Source organism: Prosopis cineraria, unplaced genomic scaffold (assembly GCF_029017545.1).
Source record: "Prosopis cineraria cultivar Desert tree isolate PC_DT_omini unplaced genomic scaffold, ASM2901754v1 PC2, whole genome shotgun sequence".
NCBI lineage: Eukaryota > Viridiplantae > Streptophyta > Magnoliopsida > Fabales > Fabaceae > Prosopis > Prosopis cineraria.
Window position 1 is genome coordinate 5,184,771 of NW_026555333.1, and position 23,712 is coordinate 5,208,482.

The following is a 23,712-nucleotide window of genomic DNA, read 5'->3' on the forward strand; positions in this document are numbered from 1 at the left end:
TAACAACAGAAGCATTGCAAGATCAGCATTAACAATGAAGAGGGGGAATGGTTGTAGAAAAGATACACCACAGCCAATGGCCTTGTAGCCTAGTGGCATGCAAGCTCCCCAGTAAGTGAAAACCTCAGGCCTAGTGCATGCCAATAAAAAAAAAAGAAAAGAAACACCGCAAAACCAAACATCCTCCAAGAAAGAAAAACTGATGATACAACACTATTCCCCACAGTGAAAATGACTGAGGCACTATCAACATTTTAATTAAATATGTAGCAATTAAAGTTGCACATAATAAATTTCTTAGAGAAACTATTGTACCTACAGATCATCAATATAACGAATAAAATTGATACACATAAAGTTCAACATTTAATTCAATCAACTCAACTGCTCTAGACACAAGAAAGAAGTCTATGCACCCACTGCAAAGGGGCCGATCCTAGGAGTGCTGCAGTAAGATTCAGCCTTGTATGTTTGTGTAGGTAATGAGAGAAAACAAGAAAAACAAAACCATACCAGAATGTGAATCCTAATAAATTTATATAAGAATAAACGGCAAGAAGTTGTTTATTTTTCACTGAAAGAGAAGCAAAAGGAAAGAAATTAGAAAACCAGGTATATATATTTTGAATGACAAAACCATATATACTGAGTCTTAAGATTCGAGAAATGCTGCCAATTGCTTCTGCACATTCAGACATGAGATTATTTCTCTTGATTGTTGGGGTCTTACATGCAAATTTTAAAAATCAAACCTATGATACTTTGTAAAGGCCATCATTGGTTTTAATTAACATTTCTAATATATCTTGCATTCTTGCACAAAAGTCCTTTAGACATGAAACTCTGGAGAAAAGCAAGCCCACCACATCTTTATGCCAAAACTTTTTTTTGGTTGAATTTTCCAAAACATCATTTTAATTAAGAGGATGAAAGAGCAAGAATCAAACTCCTACCACTTCATCCAAGAGACTCAGATAATTTTTTTTTTTTTTTTTTTTGCCAGAAAGAGACTCAGATATTGACTTATCATTATCAATGACCATTTCCACCCCACAAACTTAACCTATTGAGACTCAGTAATAATTTATAATATCTTCAGCAATTTTAATACAACAAAACAAGCCTTATGCCACTATTCAACAATTCTAATAAAAGAAGAAAAATCATTAGAAGGATTCTTAATGACAACGGTATGCTCCATAGCTCCAATGTCTTGATATCCAGCAAATTGCAGAATAAAAACAAAAATAATAGTGAAATTGTTTGAGACACGTTCCAGCAAATAATACTTCTGTTGCGAATATTCTTCAATAATAAAATTAATGTAATTCCTTTGCTTCTATCTTGTTTTTCTATTTTCTGGTCATTCAGCATATGCTCTTTGTTTCTCTATAGCATAAACGTACACCTAATAAAGGAAACAGAAGAACATCTAAATTCACAACCTTTTCAGGAAACATCAAACTGTATTTGAAGAATGAAGCAAGTGCCTGCTGCTCATTGGTGGCCTTTTTTGAAGACATTGAATTAACACTTGGCTCAATAACTCTGCCAGAGACAAAAGGAGGTTCTGAGGAACTCTTGCTTCCCAAGAGTAACTCTTCATTCAAATTCACAGTGACCTCTCCGCTGGAAATGTCCACATTCTTAATAATTATACCCACTTCCCTAAGTCCAAAAAGACCAACTTAGTAGCCATTAATATAAAAGACAACTTAATAAACTAGGAAGAGTAATTGAGATAAAGCCAGGGAAAACTACTAAGACAGTATAGAATGTGAATAAGTTAAAGAATTCTTCTCTAGGGAGGGGAAAAAAATACTTGCATAAAAAACTGCTTGGCGGCAAACCAAACAAAGAAATACAGATTATGCCCAAAGAAGAGGAGGAGGAGGAAGAGAAGGAAAAGGCCTCCATGCAGGGCAAGGAAAACAGAAACTAACAGCAGAAAGTAAGGAAACAACAAAAGCCAGCTAAGCTGAGAAATCAAAGCCATACGTTTTTGATAGAAAACTCTCAAACCTTTTAATGCAATGCTCAGTTTCAAAAAGTAGGTAGGAAGTTAAATTTCATCGCTTCTATGGATGAAGCTCATTGTTTGATAAGCCACAATTCATTCCAACAGTAAGGTTAATCACAGGCAAGCTTGGAATTATCTTCACAACATTATCCAGATCCTCTTTACCCAATATCTATTTTAACATTAAAGAACCTCTTCTTCAACTTCACAATTCCAACAAGTTAAAGAGTTGAAAACTTCACAAGTACAACAAGCGAAAGATAAATGTTAAAAAATACATAGGGATGAAAAAATACCTATCATGTCCAAATTCACAAGAGATAGAAACTTTTTCACAGATGAAAGGGGCAGAAAGCCTTTCTATTGAGGCAATGAATGCCTGGCCAGAAGAATTGCACTCTCCACCACTAAAATTAGATGATTGGTCACAACTGACCCGTGGTTCACCAATGTGAAAAAGAATAGGTAATATATGCAGCCTGACAAGCAAATTTGACCCAGACCCACCGTCTTTAGATATATCCATTTTCAATTCCTTTATTTCAAACGTAGATTTAGGTGTCTGTAACATATGAAATAGTGTCAATAACGTAAAGAAAATATTCTAACAACATCCCAAATAGAGACACAAAGGAAAAGCAATTAAAAAATAGTTAAAACTAACAAGCAGACGTGACACCTTGAACATTTTCTAATTAAATCATTTAGTTTTTAAGATAATCTTATGAAATCATGGATTTCTTTAAATATAATTACAATACATTAAATTAAATATAAAAGTAAAAAAAAAAACGGTTAAAAATGGATTAATATAAATTATAGGGTAAAAGAGAAAATTGGCCACTAAATTATAGGTCCAAAAGTGTTTAAAACCCTAAACTCATTTTTTATACAATGTTCCCCTTCAACTTTTGAAAACAATGTAATCTAGCTCTTACTATTAACAAAAGTTAATTTTGACAATTAGTTAAGCACAAAAAGACCTCAAAATTTTCATTAAAAAAAAAGGGGCCAATAAAATATTCTTGGTCCTTTCTTGTACTTTTTTGGGTCCTTATCTGTAATTATTAGGGCCTTTGCTGTAAATTTTAAAGTCATTTTCTGTCATTTCCTGATCAACTAATAGTCAAAGTTAACTTTTGTTAACGATAGAGGTCAAATTATACCATTTCCAAAGGTTGAAGGGAAATATTGCACCAAAAATGAATTTAGGGTCCCAAACACTCCCGGACCTATACTTAGGGGCCAACTGCTCTATTGCCCTACATTATAAGATTAAAATAGATTCCAAATTCTCTATTTCTATATTATAAAATTTCAAACGTTTCTGCAATAATATTTCTATATTATAATTAATATTTCAAACCTCTTATAAATAATAATAAAGTTATTAATTGAAATTATTAATCAATTTGCCCACTTATTACTGAAGTAAAAAGAGTTCCACCTGTTCCTAAATAGTTAATTTCAATCAATGTAGTCACCACATTCAATGATATCATGGTATGATTCTCAAATTAATATATTATTACACACTACTAATAATATAAATATTTTTTTTGGTGAAATAATAATATAAATATTAATTTGTTATGTGTGGAAAAAAGGCAATAATTTTGGTAATACAATATGAAAATATAAAGTCAACATGTGTGTATAACTATGCAAGCAAAAGGCACAATGTTATCTGATACATACCTTCACAACCAGATCTGCCACACAAACTGACAAATATCTAGCAATGTTAGCTACAATCATCCACCTTCCCCTGCCTGGGGCACTTGATTTCCGAGTTTTCACCTTCTGAGGGCTTTTATTTGAAGGCCTTATTACAACTTCCAAGTCACATATTAAAATTTGAAGCTTTGGATCTCGAGAAATAAAACCCACTCCAAGCTTGACTAAAGACTGGCGCAAGCTAAGTTTAATTTCACCAACAGACACAGATTCAACAGAACCCTGTTCATGAAATTGAAAAATATGAGATCATAGAGACGTAAATAAAATTTTGCATCTCATTAGAATGAAATAGCTACGGTCAGCAGGGGGGTTGATGACCAATACCAACCAAACCTAGTTGGCCAAGGAATTCTGAAGCTCAATGCAAGCTTGTCTAGAAAAAGATGAAAATAGACAGATGTTGATCATTTGTATTGAAATAAATAAGAAGTGAAACAACAAGCAGCCTCATCTCCGTAGCTCAAGCTTATGGTTAACATCTACTCTTGACTCCTCAGTTAAGACTATAATAAATAAGTAGTGAGAGGGTGAAAAATGAAAAAGAAAAAAGAAATTGGTGCTATATATAAAATTTAATTCTTGCAATCCATTCTACCCACAAGGAACACTAGCAATATCTATTAAAAGATAGCTCAAAGCAAGAAGAAGTGCCAGTTGACAGTAAAAGGTACCAAAGACTGATCGGGAAGCAAATATACCTATCTCACATCAAGCCTAAGATATGTTTTCCAATAAATATGGTGAGTCAATTTATCAGCAAACGACATGTGGAGCACATAGAGACAGTGTCTAAGATACTAGCGTATTTAAAGATGACACCTACAAAAGGGCTATTCTTTGAGAAATGGAGGACTCAGAGAGTTGAGGCATATACTAATGCAGACTTGGTAGGCTCAATCACAAATAGAAAATCTACCACGACACTACACTTTCATGTGGGGTGATCTAGTTAATTGGTAAAGTAAGCAAGAAGTAGTAAGCTTCAACATTGAGAATATGTGAAGGAATATTGTTATTATGGCTACCTAAGGAACTAAAAATTGGTGTTCCAACCCCTATGAAGGTGTAGTCAAAGCTCTAATAAGGATTGCCAAGAACCCTATGCATTATGATGAAACCGAGCATGTGGAAATAAATAATCATTTCATAAAAGAGAAAGTGGACTCAAAGTGTTATTGATCTTTCCTATACGTCTTCTAACTCTCAAGTGGTAGACTTACACGCTAAAGCGCTCATAGGGACACATTTCAAAGAGCTTAGTGACAAGTTGGGAGTTCTGAACATGTATTCTCCAACATCAAGAGAAGCATGGGCAATTATTAAAGCCCTAATATGCTGGCCTATTTCAGCTTATAATTAGATAACTATCTCTTCATTTGTTGTTCCTAATTCATAGGAATATTTTACTTTTTTTATCATATTTTAGTTTCCTTGATTCTCTCCCACAATATCAAAACTGAATAGCCAGTCTATGCTACATCTTCCCTCTTTAGAGAAATTGTATTCGATCATTGGGGGTGAATAAGAAAAACTCCATTCTGGGTTTCTTCAATGACGTTAATCCTTTTTTATTCCTTTTAGAATAAAAGAAGTTATATAATAAAGGAAGAAAGGTACTAATGACAATATAGAATCCTTCTGAGGTATAGAACCAACAAAAGAAAATGAAATAGAAACATAAATGGGCAAAAAGCTGTCCAGTCTTCCAGTCTTCTGCATATCTGAGAGAGAAATACTCCTTAAAAAATACATACAATGACATGAATGAAAACAGGTACGCCCTTAAAAAAACAGCATCTCACTCCAGCAAAAATTAATATATGACCCCTGCAAAAACTTTACTCTCAAGTCTAGCAAGAAAAAATGCATTACATAGAACCCCATTGCTGTACAATACTTCCATGAAAAGAATAACATAGCAAATAAAGACAAAGAAAGACCTTTTTAAATTTCACTACCACGTCTCTTAAACATTTCCATCCACCAACGCGAAATCCAACAGATGCACCCAAAATCCGGCTCAAAATCCAAGCTAGCAACCTAGAAGCAAATCTGTAAACAGATGCATGATCAAATCAAGTATCACAATTGTTCAAATACTTTCTCTAAATCAACTATAGAAATAGAGACAGGGCGCTGGACCAATGGTGACATAATATAGCTTAAATCAAACCTCACAATGCATAGATATTCAATATTCATTGCAATTCTGGGAAACAATTTGATATGAAAGCAATAGCAACTCAGAGAAAGATACTTGTATTGTTGGTGATTCAATGAGTAGAATAGACGTATGTATAGATTAATGGATACACTACAATTATAACAAACTAACTAATCCACCACTCAAAACTAACATAATACTAACTATTAACTGCCTTAACAGCAAGAAGTAATGGCAGTTTAACAAGAAGTTATTGCTGGGATACAATTTGACAAGAAAATTTTGGTTGTTACTGTCAAACATCTCTACACAGACATGCTAATGTTTGAGTACTCTTCTCATGACAACAAGATTTATTACTGTGGCACTGCCCCAGTCCCTCAGTGTCGTCACCATTTTGACCAAAAAAATAAAAGACCAAATGAACTCATATAATTCCAGAATGAATGGTGCATTAATACTGTAAGATGTCTCAATTTCACTAGGACCATTTAAAAAATTAAATAGAGTGCAGAACACTAAGGCACTAGAATTCTTTTAGTATTTCTTTTCCAAGTAGATGAAAACACCATTAAGGGAAAGCCAAGGAAGCATATACAGAGAATAAAGGGTCAAATGTCAAAAGAATAGTAGAAACAAAGAAACTCATCCATAAGACATAGCTATCAATCCCTTTTGCACAACTGTTTGAAAAACACAATTAAAGAAATAGTGGGAGGAGTGCTCATTGATGGTAAACAATCCAATTCCATATTGGCCTGAAAAATTTAATAGTTCTTAAAAATACAAGCTTTCTCCTAAATCAAATGGACTTTTTAACACTGAAACAAAAGGCAAAATTAGTTGAGTTATCCAACACAGGTCTCAAACCAATGATCTTCGCAGATCCCAAGGATGCACAGAGCCCTTACAACTCCTATTCATGTCATATGATTTCTTTTTATTGTTCTTAGGCTAGTATTCATCTATTTCTTTACTGAATGGCAGCTTGGTATTTGTGGGATAGACTGCTAAGCATTTATCAATGACAGATGATGGACCAGTCCTACCAACCTGTAGCAAGTTTTTTAAGAAATTTCAGTGCTTCTGGAAAGGTAAGGAATGTGCAGCCAAGTAATGTTCAAATGGAAATTTTGGAGTCTTTGGCTAGAGAGAAGTCACAGGAAGCAAAATAATATATTATTGTCTTCGCCACTTTCATGGACTAAGTAGTTCACTAGTCTTTTTCATATGACAGCCAATAGTTCTTGAGAGGAATCACTCTTTCAAATGTACAGCGGTACTGCAAGTTACTCTTTCGTGCTTCCTACAACTCTTTGTTATTAGTATATAATTTGTTTCGCTTTTTTAAAAACTCAAGAGTCTAAGCGAATTCCTTGTCTTGGTATATCTGAGATCCTCCATAGTTTACCGAATTTTCGGTCCACTGAAATTTGTTCAAGTATTGAGGAGGGGCTTACGCGTGCCTACTACAAGTGCATCGAACTAAGATGTAAAAGGAAATAGTAATAACTTCAAAGCAAATAATCAATGAATAAGCAAAAATTCAGCACTGAAATATATTTGGCTAACTTACATGAATACGATCCACAATGTAATAGAAAGTAACAAGAATCCGAAGAGGAACTTGACAGGTGAAGCTGCCATTTTCAATGGGAAGAGTAATTTCTCTCCAGCAACGGGCGAATTTCAATCTTGTTCTCGAAATGCTCCAAGATGAAGCACGAACACGCTTTTCTCGCGTAACTTCATAGCAGAGTGCACCAAAAGAACAATTGTGAATGGAAAAAAGGAGGGGAGAAGCCAAAATTGTAGGCGCTGAAATATCTTGGAAATGAAGACTTCGAATCAAACTTGGTCACTCAGTGATCAGAAACGCTGTTTATCTCGGACTTAGATCCGAGCCGCGGGGTGTTCGGGGATCAGAGGCATGGAGACCTGGCGAGGGAATCAGCCAGTAAGTAACGCAGGCAGTGGAGGCGTTATATCAGATTTTATTTTATTTTATTTTATTTTATTTTAAAATTTACCAATCTATATTTTTTACGAAAATTAATAGACTTTAAAAACTGAAAACCCAATACATATGGCAACTCAGTCCCTGGCTTGCTTGATATTCTGTCAATTGTAAGTCAAAAAAAAAAAACAAAATTGTTAGACGTGTATCTAATTTTCAATTTACATTAGTCAAAAATTTATTTTAAAAATCTAACTATTTGTTAAATTTAATAAAAATATATTTTAAATATGTTTTGAATTTTTTTTAAGGTTACCAAAAAGGTTATAAATCACACCAATTGATCAACTAGATTTTGTTTTGATCGAAAACTAAAAACCGGCCTAATGTCTGGTTTAGTAAAAAAGTAAAATTGAGAATGGCTAAAATGTATTTTTTTTCTATTTTTATATAAAATTTTAATTTAATTTCTTAATTTTATAAAGCATCTTTTCAATCTTTTAATTAACATAATTAGTTTTAAATGATTATTTTTTATATTTTAAAAAATTAAACTTAAATGTCAATATTTAAAAATAATTTTTAATATTTAAAAATTTAATATAAAAATTAATAAAACTAGCAGTGTTAGAGTTATAAAAATGAAAAGATATTTTATAAAATTAAAAAATTAAATGAAACCTTGTATAAAATTAAAGAGTTAAATGTATACTTTAACCAATTGAGAATTAATTCAAGATCAATTGAACCACAAAAAAAACCAATAAACTAAATTTAACAACCCATTTAGTATAAGGGAAGAGTTTTTTATCAGAGTAGAGTCATTTAAAATTAATAGATTTTATATTTTTATAAAAAATTAAAATTATATTCTCAAAATGTATTTTGAACATGTATATACATTAACTAAAAAAAATTTAAAACTCATTAAATCTATTCAAAAATTTACTAAATTTTTCACTTTGTCTATATTAAATATAAATACTTTAAAAACTTACTTTTTTGGCCAACATTTAAGGGTAAAAGAAAAAATTTGTGATTAAAAATTAATAATATAGTTTATAAATAAAACTAAAAATATATTATCTCTCTACCTTATACAATGGAGGGAATAACTTCTTGTTGGTTCTTGTTTGCAAATAATTCTCTTGGCATATCCTTAAATGTGATTATCCCTTTTTTCAATAAATTTAGATATTTTAAGCCTAGCTTGAATAAATCTGACCTGTCTGAATTATTGGCTTAATATTTAAATGTAATGTATATCACCTTAAGTTTGTCTCCTAATTTAAAACTCTATCTTCCACCCTATTGGTAGTTGTACAACTATAGCAACATATAGTCGAAATATGATCAAGACAGGTGTGGTAAAAAACAAAATTATATTTCACTGAGACTATAAATAAAGCCCCTACAATTTCTCTGTCCCAAGCACTAATTTCATAGGATGGATCTATTTTAGTCAACATTAGGATTATGCCTAGAAAGTTGCATTGCATTGTATAGAGTGAGACCACATATGAGAATTGTACAGTCAAGCAGAAAAAAAGGGCTTAAGGTTGTTCCCTTAAGAAGATATGGCAATGAAAGGGAAAGAATATAAAATTGAAATTGGAACTATATATTTATAAGCATCCATCAACTAATATGCACATAATTTAAAAGATATTTACATAAGACATTGGCCTGTCAACATTTTATTATATGAAATATAGACATAAAAAGCATGAGTACCTGATAACATCACCATAAAGGAAAGCAGCAATTGCTGAAAAAACTTTTACAACATTAAGCAAGGATATGTTGAATGCCAAATTGATAACGATGTAAAGTAGTGGAAGGATAAGAGCCCCATTACAACTTGAGACATGGACATCTAGATTATAAAGAATTTGGATAGAGAAAAATAAATTAAGGAAATAAGAGCTAAGATATTCTCATTTTTTATTTCTGAACAATAGTTCTCCTAATACAATAGATAAACAAACTGGATGGCCCTCTAGGCCCATCTTATAGATGCTAATTATATGACCTTTGATGCCCTGCTTTCAGCGTGTAGTGATCTTTTGCTTAAATACATGTACATCATGCTGTTAGATAGCTCCTCATATTGTATGGCTTAATCCATACCCTTTGTATTACACCTCCAAAAAATAAAGTAACAGATAATAATCTCAGAACAGTGATCATCTAGTCTCTTGCAAAAATCAACTACCTATTTTTTCTATTTAGATGACAACAATGACAAAGTCTTATCCCACTAAACGGAGTGGCTACATGAATCTCATAATGCCATTGTGTTTTGTTTGAGACTAATTCTTCCAATAAGCCATTTACAGAGAAATATTGATTAATGACTTCTTTAAACATACTTCTTGGTCTCCTTTTACCTTATTCATAAGGTTAAAGACTATCTATTTGCTCACCTATCCTTACCAATGCCTTCACTTCATATATAACCAAATCATCCTAAATAATTTTTCAATATTTTTTCCTCAACAAATGTCATATCAATTTGTCCTCATATCTTAGGTAAATGTAACCAAATTCTCTAAGAAGTAGGCTAGTTCACAAACAATTGCAACTGAATTCTCCTTTTGTATCTATATAAGTCTAGGTAGTGACAGAAATCAATAAAAGAAATCCTAAATGGTATCCAGTCTAATAGAATTTTAACAGCAGAAGAATAAATGGAAATCCATACGATTATAATGCTAGAGTGGAAAACCATGTATTAAGGTCTGTTATTGGATAGTTCGAGCTTACTTCTTGTATTAGCTCCTATATTTAGAAAGCAACCAGCAATGCGCTTACAATATGAAGGAAGTTGAATAAATGGCAGAAGAAGAAGAAGAATAAAAAGAGCCTACATTAAAAAAAAATAATGACAATAATTAGGCAACATTCAGATAACAATTTAATAGCTAGCTACTAAGATACTTTCAAAATAAGAATTTGAAGAATCAATTGACTTTTGCATTCTGCACTAAAACTTCTAAAGGAAGAAAGTAGAATACATTCAGAGCCAACTATAAGTAAAATGCCAAAATGAACTTTCTGATTGAGCTACAATCCAAAAAATTATATTTGACAAGGGGAAACACTAAAGGAATGACATGGAAATAGGAAAATCACTGAAAAAGCTAACCTAAAAGTTGTAAAGTGAGCCAAGAAAAAGGGAAAATCCTTTATGGGAATGAGCGAAAGCTCGTAAAGCACATAAAAAGGCACGCAGTTTATGTCAAGCTTAGAATTTCACATTTGATGAATATGCATAGAGTTACTCACTGACTCATCTTCTATACTCCATCCTACATGAACGTACATCATAGATACTTTTCCTTGAAGAGATAAATATCCTAACCTGTCAGCCTATTATTATTTTTAAATAAATGACTTTTGGCTTTTTCATGCAAGATAATGCAAATCATCAACAATAAATCCTCAAGGGTTAAGCAATATACTCCTTCCTTAAGGAGACTATCTTCAGTTTATCATGCTCTCTTATTTTTTGCTATATATATATATATATATATAAGGGAAACACACACACACACACACACACACACACACACACACATCAGGGGGTAAATAGTGCAATATTTTGAAATGATATAAGGGAGATATAAAGCTTCTTAAGTGAAATGAGAAGCAAAACAAAAGAATAGTTAAATGCCAAAAAAAATTAAGGTTAAAACTCATAGGTTGCTCCAAGATCGTTATTGCATTACAATGTATGACAATTATAAAATGAACAATACCAGAATAAGAAACTAAACATTGTATTAAATTCATTATAGTTAAATATAAGTAAAAATCTAAGCAGTTAAACATAGTTTACGTTATGCCAATTAAGTCATCTGTAAACTAGCATAGACGCATAGTGTATAGCAAGCCATACCTAAAACCTATATTTAAAGAAATTAACCACAAATATGTCCAGTGATTTTCCCTACACATAAACAAGTTCAGATTAGTAAACTTGGCCATGCATTACTTACATTGCTAACTGTAATGATGATTGCGGTGGCCTCAATAATGCACTAAGTGAAACAGCTATACCTTAAGTTGAAGGGTAAAGTTAATGAAAATAGACTTTTGCCATACAAGAAAACACAACAAACTTATGATTTCGCCTAAAATAGCATTAACCCAAAATTTGCCTTAACTCAATGGACAAACCTTGATGATAGATGCACTAGCTTGAAAAGTACTAGAAATTATCATCAATATTGACCATAAGAGCTCAACTTCAGATAACATCTAACCGGTATTAGACCCACTGCAATTGTAGGATGTAAATGATTAGATAGGGCCCCATTTCATTATAGTGAAGCCAGAACGATAAATCAAGAAAATATATTAATTGTGCAAGAAGAAAAAGAACAAACAAGAAGGAGCAAAGATCTTGACTGTGCAAGATTAGTACGCTAAGAGAACCACACTAAAGGACATAGGTAGTATCACTATTAATAACCTGTTATAGGAAATGGCACAAACAAATTTGATTATTCTCCATCCTATTCAAGTTAGAAGGCTAGCAAGCCACCTAAGGAGTTTATTAATCATAGTTTTTCACTTTAAACAAATCTTTTACACATACAACAAATTTAGTGTGGGAATATTTAATATTTATTGTAAATATTGTATGGTCTTTATTAGACATTATTAGTTTTTACTTCCCCTTACGTATATATAGTTAGCTTGTACTCAGTATTCAAACTAATTAGAAATATCATTTTCTTTTAAATTCCATATGGTATTAGAGCGTGTGCATCTATGGTTTTATGGGTGATGCCTCGTCAGATGTGGACTTCAGAGTGCCTCTGGCCATTACTGTTTGTGGTAGTAAAGAGAGTTTTAGATCTCATTATCAACCTAAGGAGGCGTGCAAGGGTCTAATCAGTGAAACCCTAGAGTTTAACGATGATCGGCAGTGTATAGCACTCTCACCCGCCAACTAAAGATTATGCTCTAGAGTACCAAGCGACACGTGGGAGCACGTGAAGGATCGAGGTGGCCGGCGATACGTCTTTCCATTGTTAGTGTGACATTTTCAATTCAATCCCACTGTACCTTAAGCATAAGCAGCTTGTTTTCCATATTCCTCTATCTCAAGTTCTTCTACGCATGTGACTGCTCGTTGTTTGTAGAGATGTTAAAACATCCTCACTCCACCAAACACAATTAACAAATAAAACAATAGTAATCAGAGGATGAGCTCAAAAAGTGATTAATAAAGTTTAATCTGAAAGTAAGGGATCTCAAGTTTTTTGAAAAAAAATGAGTTAAAATCGATCAAAATCTTTTATATCAGAGTAAAAATAAGTTTCAGAAGCATAGGATACCTTAGAGGAGTGAAAGAAGTCAAAAACGGTTGAAAAACAAAACAAGTTGCTCTCTGTGCCACGTGCCACAGCTCAGGCGCCATGCGCCGTGGCGTGTTGCATAAAAATTTCACTAGTTCTGCTGTCATTTGATAGCAGAATCAAGGAACTTTTGACTCACCCTGATTCTCCATCTGACATTTGAATGATGTGATTTAAGTGTTTACGAAAATCTTTTCACAAGAACTAGCTAATGGCATGGGTTTCACTTCCAAAACAAGTCACACTAGAAAGTTGAACACCCAAACACATTTTAATCACTTTTCAACACTTTTACACAAAATGAGTGTCCAAAACTCTCAACAAGTGCCAAAAGCTTTTCTTGTAACATCCCAATTTAAATTTTAATAGTTAATTTGGGTTAATAAAAATTTTGAAAAGTATTATTAAATTATTATTATAAAAAAAAAGGTATGAAAAAAAATAAAAAAATAAAAAAAATAAAAAAAATAATAATAATAAATAAAAATAAAATATTATTAAATTATTATTATTATAATAATAAAAAGAAAGAAAGGAAAAGAAAGGAAGAAGAAGAAGAAAACGAATTTGCTTCGTCCGCCGCCTCAACAGTAACAATAATAAAATAATAATAAAAAGAAAAGAAGAAGAAGAGAGAGAAAATAATTAAAAAAAATGTGGGACCCACTGAATTTTTATAAAAACTCACCTGTTCCTTCATTTCTTCATTCCTTCTTTCGTGCGTGAGCTTCGGCAGAGAGAGCATCTGTGAGCCAAATTCACCGGTGCTGGGTTTTAAGGTAAGAGTTTTTAATAGGATATTTAGGGTGTGATTTTAAGCTTTTCAAGACTAAGTAAGTGTTCTAAAAATTTTTCTTAGTCATCCTTCTTCTTTAGTTTCTGAGTTTGTAGTGGTAGAAAATTTAAGATCTGAAAGAGGGATGAATTTATGTTGAATAAATATGGTTTTTGAGGTTGTCAGTAGTATAATAAATGTTATAGAGTATAAATTTGTTAATGATCTTTGAATTTATGGCTTATGGATCAAATTCTAAACTAGATCTGAAAATATATGTTGATTTATTGAGGTTTAGATGATTATTTGGGATGAGAAATGAATTATTATGGTTATAGGATTATGATTCTAAGCTAGAGACTTAATTTTTAATTTTTGGGTATTTTAGGTACGAATTTATAAAATAAAAAGAAAATTTTGATAATAGAAATTAGTTTAAATTTGATTTTTAGATTATCAATGTTTATTGATAATTAAAAGAGGAGTTAAAAATTATACTTAATAGTATTAACTATAGATTTGTATTAAGATTGAGATTAAGAATTATGTTATATTTTTAATTCTATTATTAGAATTATTTTATTAGTTTCAAAAATTGAAACTAATATTTATAAATAATATGTTATTTGTAGATTGTATTACTGGTGAAGATTGTGGTGAGAGAGAAATTTTAAGGAATAATTTATTGAAAAAGCCACAAGGTAACCATGCTTTTAATTTGTGATTAGTGTTACTTCTTGTTAATTGGGTGATTATTGAGAAAATTATGAATTTTGTAATATTGTATAATTGTGCAATATTATTATGAATTTGTTTAATTATTGTGGGAGGTGTTGGGAGACTTGCTATTGTTGTTGTATTTATGTGCCACGTGGTACGCCCCTATTGGAGCTCAATAGGTGGTTTGTAAGGGCTCGGGCTAATCTACCTTTGGCCGGGTAATTTAGTACCGAGTGAGGGCTACGGCTCGAGGTTAATGGAGGGATATAAGGATGGTTGTTTGTGTTTATTATAATATTTCTTATATTTGTTAGAATTATATTATTTTTAATTCTCACTTAGTAAGCACACACTTAACTGTTTGTATACACTATCATAAATTGGCTTTGGTTACTGGGACTTTTGAGTCTCATTATGTGGTTAACAATTTTCAGGAGAAGAGCCAAGAGTGACACGTGGAGGAGTCCCAGAGGCTTAGTGGTATAGATCCACTGTCTCTTTTGGGTATTTAATTTATGATTTATAATGTGTTATATTGCCAATATTAGGACTTTTTTATGTTTATTGTCAATTATATGAATATATAAATGTAATCATGCCTTTCAAACTATTTCTATTTTTGGTACAATTTGGATGACTGTAATTTTAATATTTGGTTTACTTTGGATTGGTTAAAATGGCATGATTATAAGGCCAAATAACTGGCTTGTGTTGAAAATTGACTAAATTGCTTATTTTACTTGTTGGGAGTATAAGGATGGACAAATGTGATTTAGTTTACTTGTTGGGAGTATAAGGATGGACAATGTGATTTAGCCTAATGGCATGTGGGAGGTAAAAATTTATCTGAAATGTTATAGTGTGTAAGTTGAAGCCAATTATAAAATATTTTATATCGAAATTATTGATATAAAAATGTGTTGGGTGGCTGTAACCCAACTATGGTTGAGTTAAATTATTTAAAAAAAAAAAATTTGGTGTGTTACATTTCTTAACACCTAGACAATGTCCAATGGACCTAGGACTATTAGTACAACATGTCACAAGCACTGAAACATCATTATAACGAAAATTTACTCCTCAATTCCATTTTACCAAAAATAGAGGGGGAGGTAATTTTTCATTGCATTTCACTCAAATCATTCAAAACATGCTCAAATCTTCATTTCTACACTTGCACTAGTATTTGGCCCTATAAACATATATATATATATATTAACAAACGCAAAAACTAAGGGCCCAAAATATAATTCTAACATTTCCAACAACTAAAATAGTGCAAGTATGGTAATATGCATCCTAGAATTAGCAAGCCATATACTATTACACAATTAAAGCTAAACTAAAGGCATACGGTAGGAATATGCTAATTCCCTACCTCTTAAGTCTTATCCTTTCAATACCAGAGTTAGAGCTTGAAAAGTATTAAATAAGAGGGGTGAATCTAGCCACTCAATAACCAAGATTAAACCTACCTCATGCAGTTATATATCAATTATAAAACAAATACATACATAAGAAGATCAAATATGTAAAACAAGTCCACATATATCAGAATTATCATTTATCACTCTATAGCTTCTTCGACTCACATAACTAGATGCATTGTTACCATATTCTCAAATATGTGATATGACCCATACTCTTGTGACCTGTCACTACTTAGCACGTGTGACATGTCATATATTTACTTAGGCAGTGATCCACCAACCTTATATCCTCTTTATTTTCTTAGACTGAAACCGTGGGCTATAACACTGATTAGAACTCCATCCGTGTGACTGAACTACCCAAGCTCACCAATTGTGAGGTGTGACTCAGTCAAAGATCACAGGACTCACTCTCAAACCACGACTTCCCCTATTCTCGAATCCCTAGGGTGTCTTATACCCTAAGCTATTCTCCTCATTGAACTGGTGGAGATAGTTAGGTTATAGTTCCTCAACAAACTACAGGACAGTCCCTCAAAAAATAGTGGGACAAGGCTATAGCTCCCGTGCACTGAAGGGCGGTCTAAATACCATATGAATTTTGTCTACTCCCAAATCCCTAGGTGAACTCCCACCACTGATCATGCCATAATCATTACTCACTTGTTTTCACTTTTTCACTTTCATATACTCACTTTTACAACAACCATGTTAGGCTCACGACCTTACGTTACCCAAGTGTGTATTCTCATCTTTTTCTCATTAGCAAATAAATACCTCTACACTTCATCTAATTCATGTTTCAACAACAAAAACATGTTCATAGTTAAAATTCTCTTGACTTTGCATATTGCATTTTCAAGTCAAAAATAGCTTTTTCATGTACTCAAGGAAACTAATATATAGTCTTTATTTAAACAACTAATCCTATACACGTAAACATTTACAATTCATATTCAACAACTAATTAACAATCAATTAACATATAACTACCTAAAGTAGAGTTTTCCCCTAGTTACCTCAAACCTTTGAGAGGTCAAAGGTTTACCCCTCAATCAATTAGCTTCCAAGTTTGAATTTCCACTCCAATAGGTGACTAAGAGCCAAAACTACAATCAACCAAGTTAAATTCTATCAATATAACAAACTCAAATATTTAAACCCTCAATCTCTACTTCTAAATTACCCAACCTTCACTTTACAAGAGGTGGAGCCTAACCATTAGGTTTAATAGTTACCTTTAACCCCCAACAGCATTAATGAGCCATTAAATCTCTATTAATGGCTTCACAAACTTTCAACCATCCAATTAAATGAGATTTTTGGGTATTCATGGTGCCAAATAACTCAAGACATCAAAACTCAATATACCTAGGTTTAAATACTCTAATCCACCCTTATTAACTTCATTTAAGTCAATAGATTCTGACCCATAATTAATATGAACCGAAATCCCACTTCCACTATCAAACCCTAACTATAAACTCACAAATGTCAAAGAAATAGGGAGATTAATAAGTATGATACTTACCTTGGGTGTTTATAGCCTTCAAAATACTCTTAAAGTCATCTCCAAGTAAACCCTAGTAGAGCTTTGGCGTGCCTCTTCTTTCTCTCTTTTCTCTTCTTTATATTTTTATCTCATTTCACATTTGATAAACTACAGAAAATGGCTATATGCCGTAGCGAACACACAACACGCCACGGCACATAGCACAAAGAGGTCCTCCCTCACTTAGAAATGGCTGTGCATCGTGGCGAACGATTTATGCATCGTGGTGTGTGGCACAGCAACTTTAACTCTTCCTTTTCTTCTCCTTTCGATGCTCGAGTAGCCCACCTCAATACCGGACCCATAACTAGGGTTGAAATACCACTAAATATGATTATTAGACCTTTATGGCCACACACCATTTCAACTTACTTAATTACCCTAATCAAGTTTAATTAATTAGGAAATTAAAACTCGGGATGTTACAGATGTGGTATTCCTTTTTGCTCTATTATGCGAAAATTCTCGCATTCATTAAAGTAATATTGTGGGTGCTTTTTAATAGCAAACTTACCTAGTCTAAATCTCTACACATAGCAACAGTAGTGAAATGGAGCATTTTCCTTCAGGCTCTAATAACATCACAAAATAAAATAGTATAAATCATTGACTCTAGAGCCTCCGACCATATGACTAATTGTCACAAGTTGTTTACCATTTACACCCCTTGTATTGGGAATATTAAAGTCAAGATTGTAGATGGCTCATTAGCACCTATAGCAGGAAAAGGGAGTATTCAAATTTCAGATTTCATAAGTTGAAATCTATACTTCATGTGCCTAAGCTTGATTATAATTTACTTTCCATTAGTCAACTAACTAAGCAATTAAATTTGTATGCTAAGTTCCTTACATCCCATTGTGTATTTTAAGACCTATCATCTAGCGTGACAATCAAAAGTGCCAAAGAGTATGAGACACTCTACTATTTTAAAGTCTCTACTTGAGCAGGTGACTCACCAATTGTCAGTAAGTTTGCATCTATCTCTAAAGTTACTTTGATATTGTGGCATAAGAGGATGGGTCATCCTAATTTTCCTTACCTTAATTGTTTCCAACCCTCTACCCAAACCTGAATATTAATGACGTTTATTGTGAAGTATATGAACTTATCAAGCACTACAGAACTTCCTTTCCTTGAGCCACATAATACTCACCAAACCTTTCACAACTATTCATAGTGATCTGTGAGAACCTTCTTATACTCCTAACCATACTAAAAAAGTATGGTTTGTTTCCTTCATTGATCACCATACTCTAATTTGCTAAGTCTATCTTTCAAGAAATAAGTCTAAGGCTGCATCTGCTTTCATCAATTTCTTCAACATGATCAAAACTCAGTTCAATACCACCATCTAATTCTTACATACTAATAATAGCATTGAGTATTTTAACCAATCTCTAAGTACTTTCTGTAACATTTCAAAATTTTTTTCCATGATTTATTAATCTAATAAAGGGTAATTATGTAAATTTAAGTATAATTGGGTTTGAGAATAGTTAAAAATATTTATTAGGTTTGGATTTAGCCTTCAAAATTGGGTTCAAAAGTGAACTGGGTCACTCAGCTCAAATTGTAGAGAAAAATTAGATTTTTTAGCCCACTGTGTGTTATGCTATAACATAGAACTCAACGGTACGGGACTTAGCCTCAACTTCATTAAAGTATGAGATGTTGAAGGATTGAGTCTCGAAAGGTTTCAAAAGACCTCTTTAGTGGGTGGAGGAATAACCCAAGTACCACCTTGGGAAAAGATGGCTTTTACTAGAATGATGTGGGTTGGCCCCGTACTGGTCTTAGCCTGCTAGGCAAGTGGCCAATACTGCTACACTTTTCTCCAAAGGCATGGTATTATCCATCTAGTTCTTGTGCCATACACCTTAATAAAATGGGGTTGTGAAAAGGAAAAATTTTAATATACTTAATGTTGCTAGAGGATTCATGTTTACCTATAATGTGCATAAATTTTCTTAAGAGGATGCCATTTTGACCGCAACCTACATCATTAATCGTACGCCAAGTCAAATTTTATCCTTTAAAACTCCTCTCCATAAGTTACAAAGTATTTTCTACATCACATATTAAAACCAATCTCCCACTTCATGTGTTTGGCTACACAACCTTTGTCCATAACCACCAGAGTACCAAACTTGAACCTTAAGCCATCAAATCCATATCCTTTGGCTATTCTCTGACTCAAAAGGATACAAATGCTTTGACCCTGTCATAAAAAACACATTTTTTAGCCTAGATGTCACCTTTCATAAAGCTACTGCATTCTATCCTAACTCTTCAATTCAAGAGGAGAGCACAGGTGAATTTAAGACTTAGATACAAGAATCTAACAAAGAACAGTACTTCTTGACCCATAGTTTGTACCAACTAAACCTGAAATATCACCTTCATTTACCCTTCCAACATCCCTTCCAGTACCATCTCTATCTCCTCTTATGCCACAGTTTAAGGTAAACATGCAAACAGGAAGAGATGCAGAAAGACTACAAAAGGTAGAACTTTTAGCTTGTACTCAAAAAAAGAAGTCAAAAGATAGTGAGCAACTTATATTTGAAGCACCAAGAGAGTTGACACTAAAGGTAGCTCTTGAAGCAAAAACTCATGGCGACCTAAAATTTAGGGTAACTCCTGAAACCCCAATACTCGTCAGTACAAAGCAAGTAAGTGAATCTACTGATCTTCCCATTACTTTGAGGAAGCAACCTCGCTTATGTACTTTCCATTTGATATAGAGGTTTGTTTTATACAATGCACTCTTCCTTCAATATCAGGCTTTTATTACTAATCTTGATAAAGTGAAGGTACCTGAGACTATAAAGGAAGCTCTAAGCATCCCTGAATGGCGAAGTGCTAATATAGAAGAGATGAGAGCTTTAGAAAAGAATGAGATAAGAGAACTTGTTTAGCTACCAAAAGGAAAGTGAATTGGAAGTTGTAAGTGGGTGTTCACCCTAAAATACAAGGCATCTAGAACCCTTGATAAATTGAAATCACACTAGGTTGTAAGGGGGTTTACTCAAACATATGGCTTGGACTATAAAGAAATATTTGCTCTAGTGCAAAATTGAACACTATTAAAGTCCTATTATCTGTAACATCTAATCTTGAGTGGTCTTTTTACCAACTTGACGTCAAAAATGCTTTTCTAAATGGAGAGTTAAAGAAAGAAATCTATATGACTTTACCTCTTAGGTTTGATAAAGACAGGGCAAATCAAGTTTGTAAATTAAAAAAAATCAATATATGGCTTGAAACATTCACTAAGAGCTTAGTTTGATAGGTTCTCAAGAGTTCTAAAGTCTAAAAGTTACAAGTAAGCCCTGTCAAATCGTACAATGTTTGCTAAGGTTAAGAGAAGCAAAAAATGTGTCCTTATTGTATATGTTGATGACATAACACTCATCAAAGATCACCTATCATACCTCTGTGCCAGACCAGGTATCCTCTTCATGTATGGGTAGTCTTCTAAGTCCCACTTAGCAGAGTATTCTCAACATTTAGACTATCAGGACTTCCTAGCCTTACATAAAGTAGGACCACAATCCCCTACCCTAATTTAGGGCACACTTATAAATCATTATCCTGGGTTTGTCGTGGTGGAGTCAAGCTTTACGCTCGAGACCTTTAAGACTTCCTAGCCTTGCACAAAGTAAGGCCGTGACCCTCCATCCTAGTCTAGAGTATACTCGTGAATGCAATGCACATATCTTATTTCATACATTTCAATCAATACTCACACACCCGCATGCATATTCTTTCATAATACTGCTACTCTATCAGTTCATAATACAATGCATATAGTTATACAAAATAGTTGTAAATAATTTCACAAACGAACAAGTAAATGGCTAACTCAGTTATCTTTTACCCTTATTACTACGGGTTACCAATCATAGTGAACTCCCAAGGGTGTAGATTCTTACAAGCAACGTCACGATGCTCAATCTACATAATGTAATGCCCAGTCAATTTGTAATACTTAGTATAGGCATTATTTTAGTTAAATTGAATTCCTTAACATATAAAACAATTCAATTAGCACCCTTTGAATTCATATAATCCATCATCTACAATCATTGGCCTTATAGGCTATTTAGATGACCATAATAACCCCCTAACTCATTTATTCACCAAATTTCACAATTTTAACCTTTCTTTTTAGGCTAATTAAGCATAAATCCTCAAGGTTCAACCATTTAACTTAAACTAGTCATAAAACCTTAGTTTTACATTCGAAAGCCCCTTTTTAAACATTTCTTTTAGATTCCAATACCTTAAAATTCCTTGATTTGATTTTCTCAACTGATCAAATTTAGAGAAAATAAGGTAGAAATATAGTGTAGGGCAGTACAATACTTACCCAATAAGTCATTAACCGAAGCAAACTTCCAATTACTGGATAATTGATGCCCTAATAGACCCAAGCTCTTCTCACCTTTCCATCTGCATTTTCCCTTCCTTTTCTTTTTGATTTCATGAGTTCTGACTTAGTTTTTAAGTAAAATTTGTGCAATGCACTGTGGCGCAAGTAGCTTCCGTCGCGGCTTATGGCACAGTGAGAAAACTCTTATTGCTGCTTGTGTATTATGTCCCAGACGGTCGTTTTACCATCTGATCCTGTAACCACACCAATCAACTAACATCACACATTAGTCTAGCACCTAAAATCATAACCAATTCACTAATTACTAATTCACCCCTGATTAGCAACTAGTTTTCTTGAATTGAAATTTAAGATGTTACATGACCTGTCTGTGGCAGGGGCTCTAGTAATCTCGCCACCAACAAGGTCTCCGACACCAACAACAGTGGGGGTGACTTCTTTTTAACTTTAGGGGCAATTTGGCCTTTTGACTTAAAAAAATTAATATTAATCAAGAATCAAGGAACTGCAATACAATGTCAAAGTTTATTGGTCCTTAGTTGATATAAATGTTATCTACTGGTCCTTGGCCGTTATTTTCCCATAGATAAAATATAAATTAAATTTTAAAGACACGCTGTTACCATCTCAATTACATTTTTTTAAATATCCTAGCTTACCATTAAGTAAATTCCAAATAAATGAAATACTTCTTTTCATAATTTCTTTTTCACGGTTGATAAGTGACTATCCCTTCTTCGAGAAAATCAAACCTAATTAGTCTCTACTGATTTATATGGAGGTTAGGTTAGAGTTACGACATTCTATGATTATTAGTACTAGGGAAAAACGTGAATCACAAGTATGTAAGATAGCCTTGGCTAGGCAACTCCTCATGAGTTGAAGGCTTAGTTAGTGCAAGTTTATAGACGTAGCAACTAAATAGCCACCAATTTCATGTTGGAGATATCAAGAGGGTTATAAGGTTAACGTTAATCATGCATTTCATATTTACTGGCTAGATGGTTGTTATGATTGTGATTCAAGGTGATTTGATAAGGGCATATGATTGTTAATATTGTGACCCCATATTTATTTTGTTGTTCATGTATGGTGTAAGATGATTTGTACTTGCGTCTGGCCACATGATTATTAGTATTGTGGTCATAAAAACCTTTTGAAAAATTTACAGAATTTATGAAAAGATAGATATTGCCATTTGCATATGTAATTAATTGACATGCATTTGTGTAAATTAGGATTAACCTTAGTTACTAAGTGATTGTACTCACCTTGCATTTTCAATATTACAAGAACTAGCTCATTGAATCAGGATTAGATAAAATGATTAGAGGCATAGGATTATGTGTAAATCCTAGTAGTAGACCTCATAGTATATTAATTATGTCTACTTTGTAGATAATTTGTCAACTAGGATCATATGATTTTTTTTTTACTACTTATACTACTTGTGAAAGATTGATATGTATTTTGTGTCCTGATTTGTATGTTATGCGGTTGTTGTAACACCCTAAAATTTTTTGAAAACAATTAACTCAACCATCATAGAAAAGTGTCTCTTATGATAAACAGATGTCAACTAATTC

At 32.8% G+C, this 23,712-nt stretch overlaps 1 protein-coding gene, 1 long non-coding RNA gene and 1 pseudogene across 4 annotated transcripts in view; 1 reads left to right on the forward strand and 2 right to left on the reverse strand.

The window, feature by feature from the left end:
- LOC129303013 (protein SABRE) overlaps positions 1–7,880 on the reverse strand; it is a 41,632-nt gene extending 33,752 nt beyond the window's left edge. The window contains exons 1-5 of one of the 2 annotated variants that reach the window (XM_054941997.1): positions 7,501–7,880; positions 5,701–5,812; positions 3,719–3,979; positions 2,317–2,582; positions 1,446–1,668 (exon numbers count right to left, since the gene is read on the reverse strand). In XM_054941997.1, the coding sequence (XP_054797972.1) occupies positions 1,446–1,668; positions 2,317–2,582; positions 3,719–3,979; positions 5,701–5,812; positions 7,501–7,571 (933 nt within the window). In that variant the 5' untranslated portion in view covers positions 7,572–7,880. Of the gene's footprint in view, positions 1–1,445; positions 1,669–2,316; positions 2,583–3,718; positions 3,980–5,700; positions 5,813–7,500 lie in introns of those variants that run through there. The other variant, XM_054941998.1, reaches the window with a different exon arrangement.
- Positions 7,881–9,339: 1,459 nt separating this feature from the next.
- LOC129301976 (protein CLT2, chloroplastic-like) lies at positions 9,340–12,336 on the reverse strand (annotated as a pseudogene).
- Positions 12,337–13,844: 1,508 nt separating this feature from the next.
- Positions 13,845–15,472, forward strand: LOC129300567 (uncharacterized). Of its 2 annotated transcripts, none has more exons than XR_008590794.1 (2): positions 13,845–14,029; positions 14,658–15,472. It is a non-coding gene; the product is annotated as an uncharacterized LOC129300567 (long non-coding RNA). The 2 variants fall into 2 exon arrangements; XR_008590793.1 differs by having other exon boundaries at positions 15,180–15,472.
- The last annotated feature ends 8,240 nt before the right edge of the window (positions 15,473–23,712 follow it).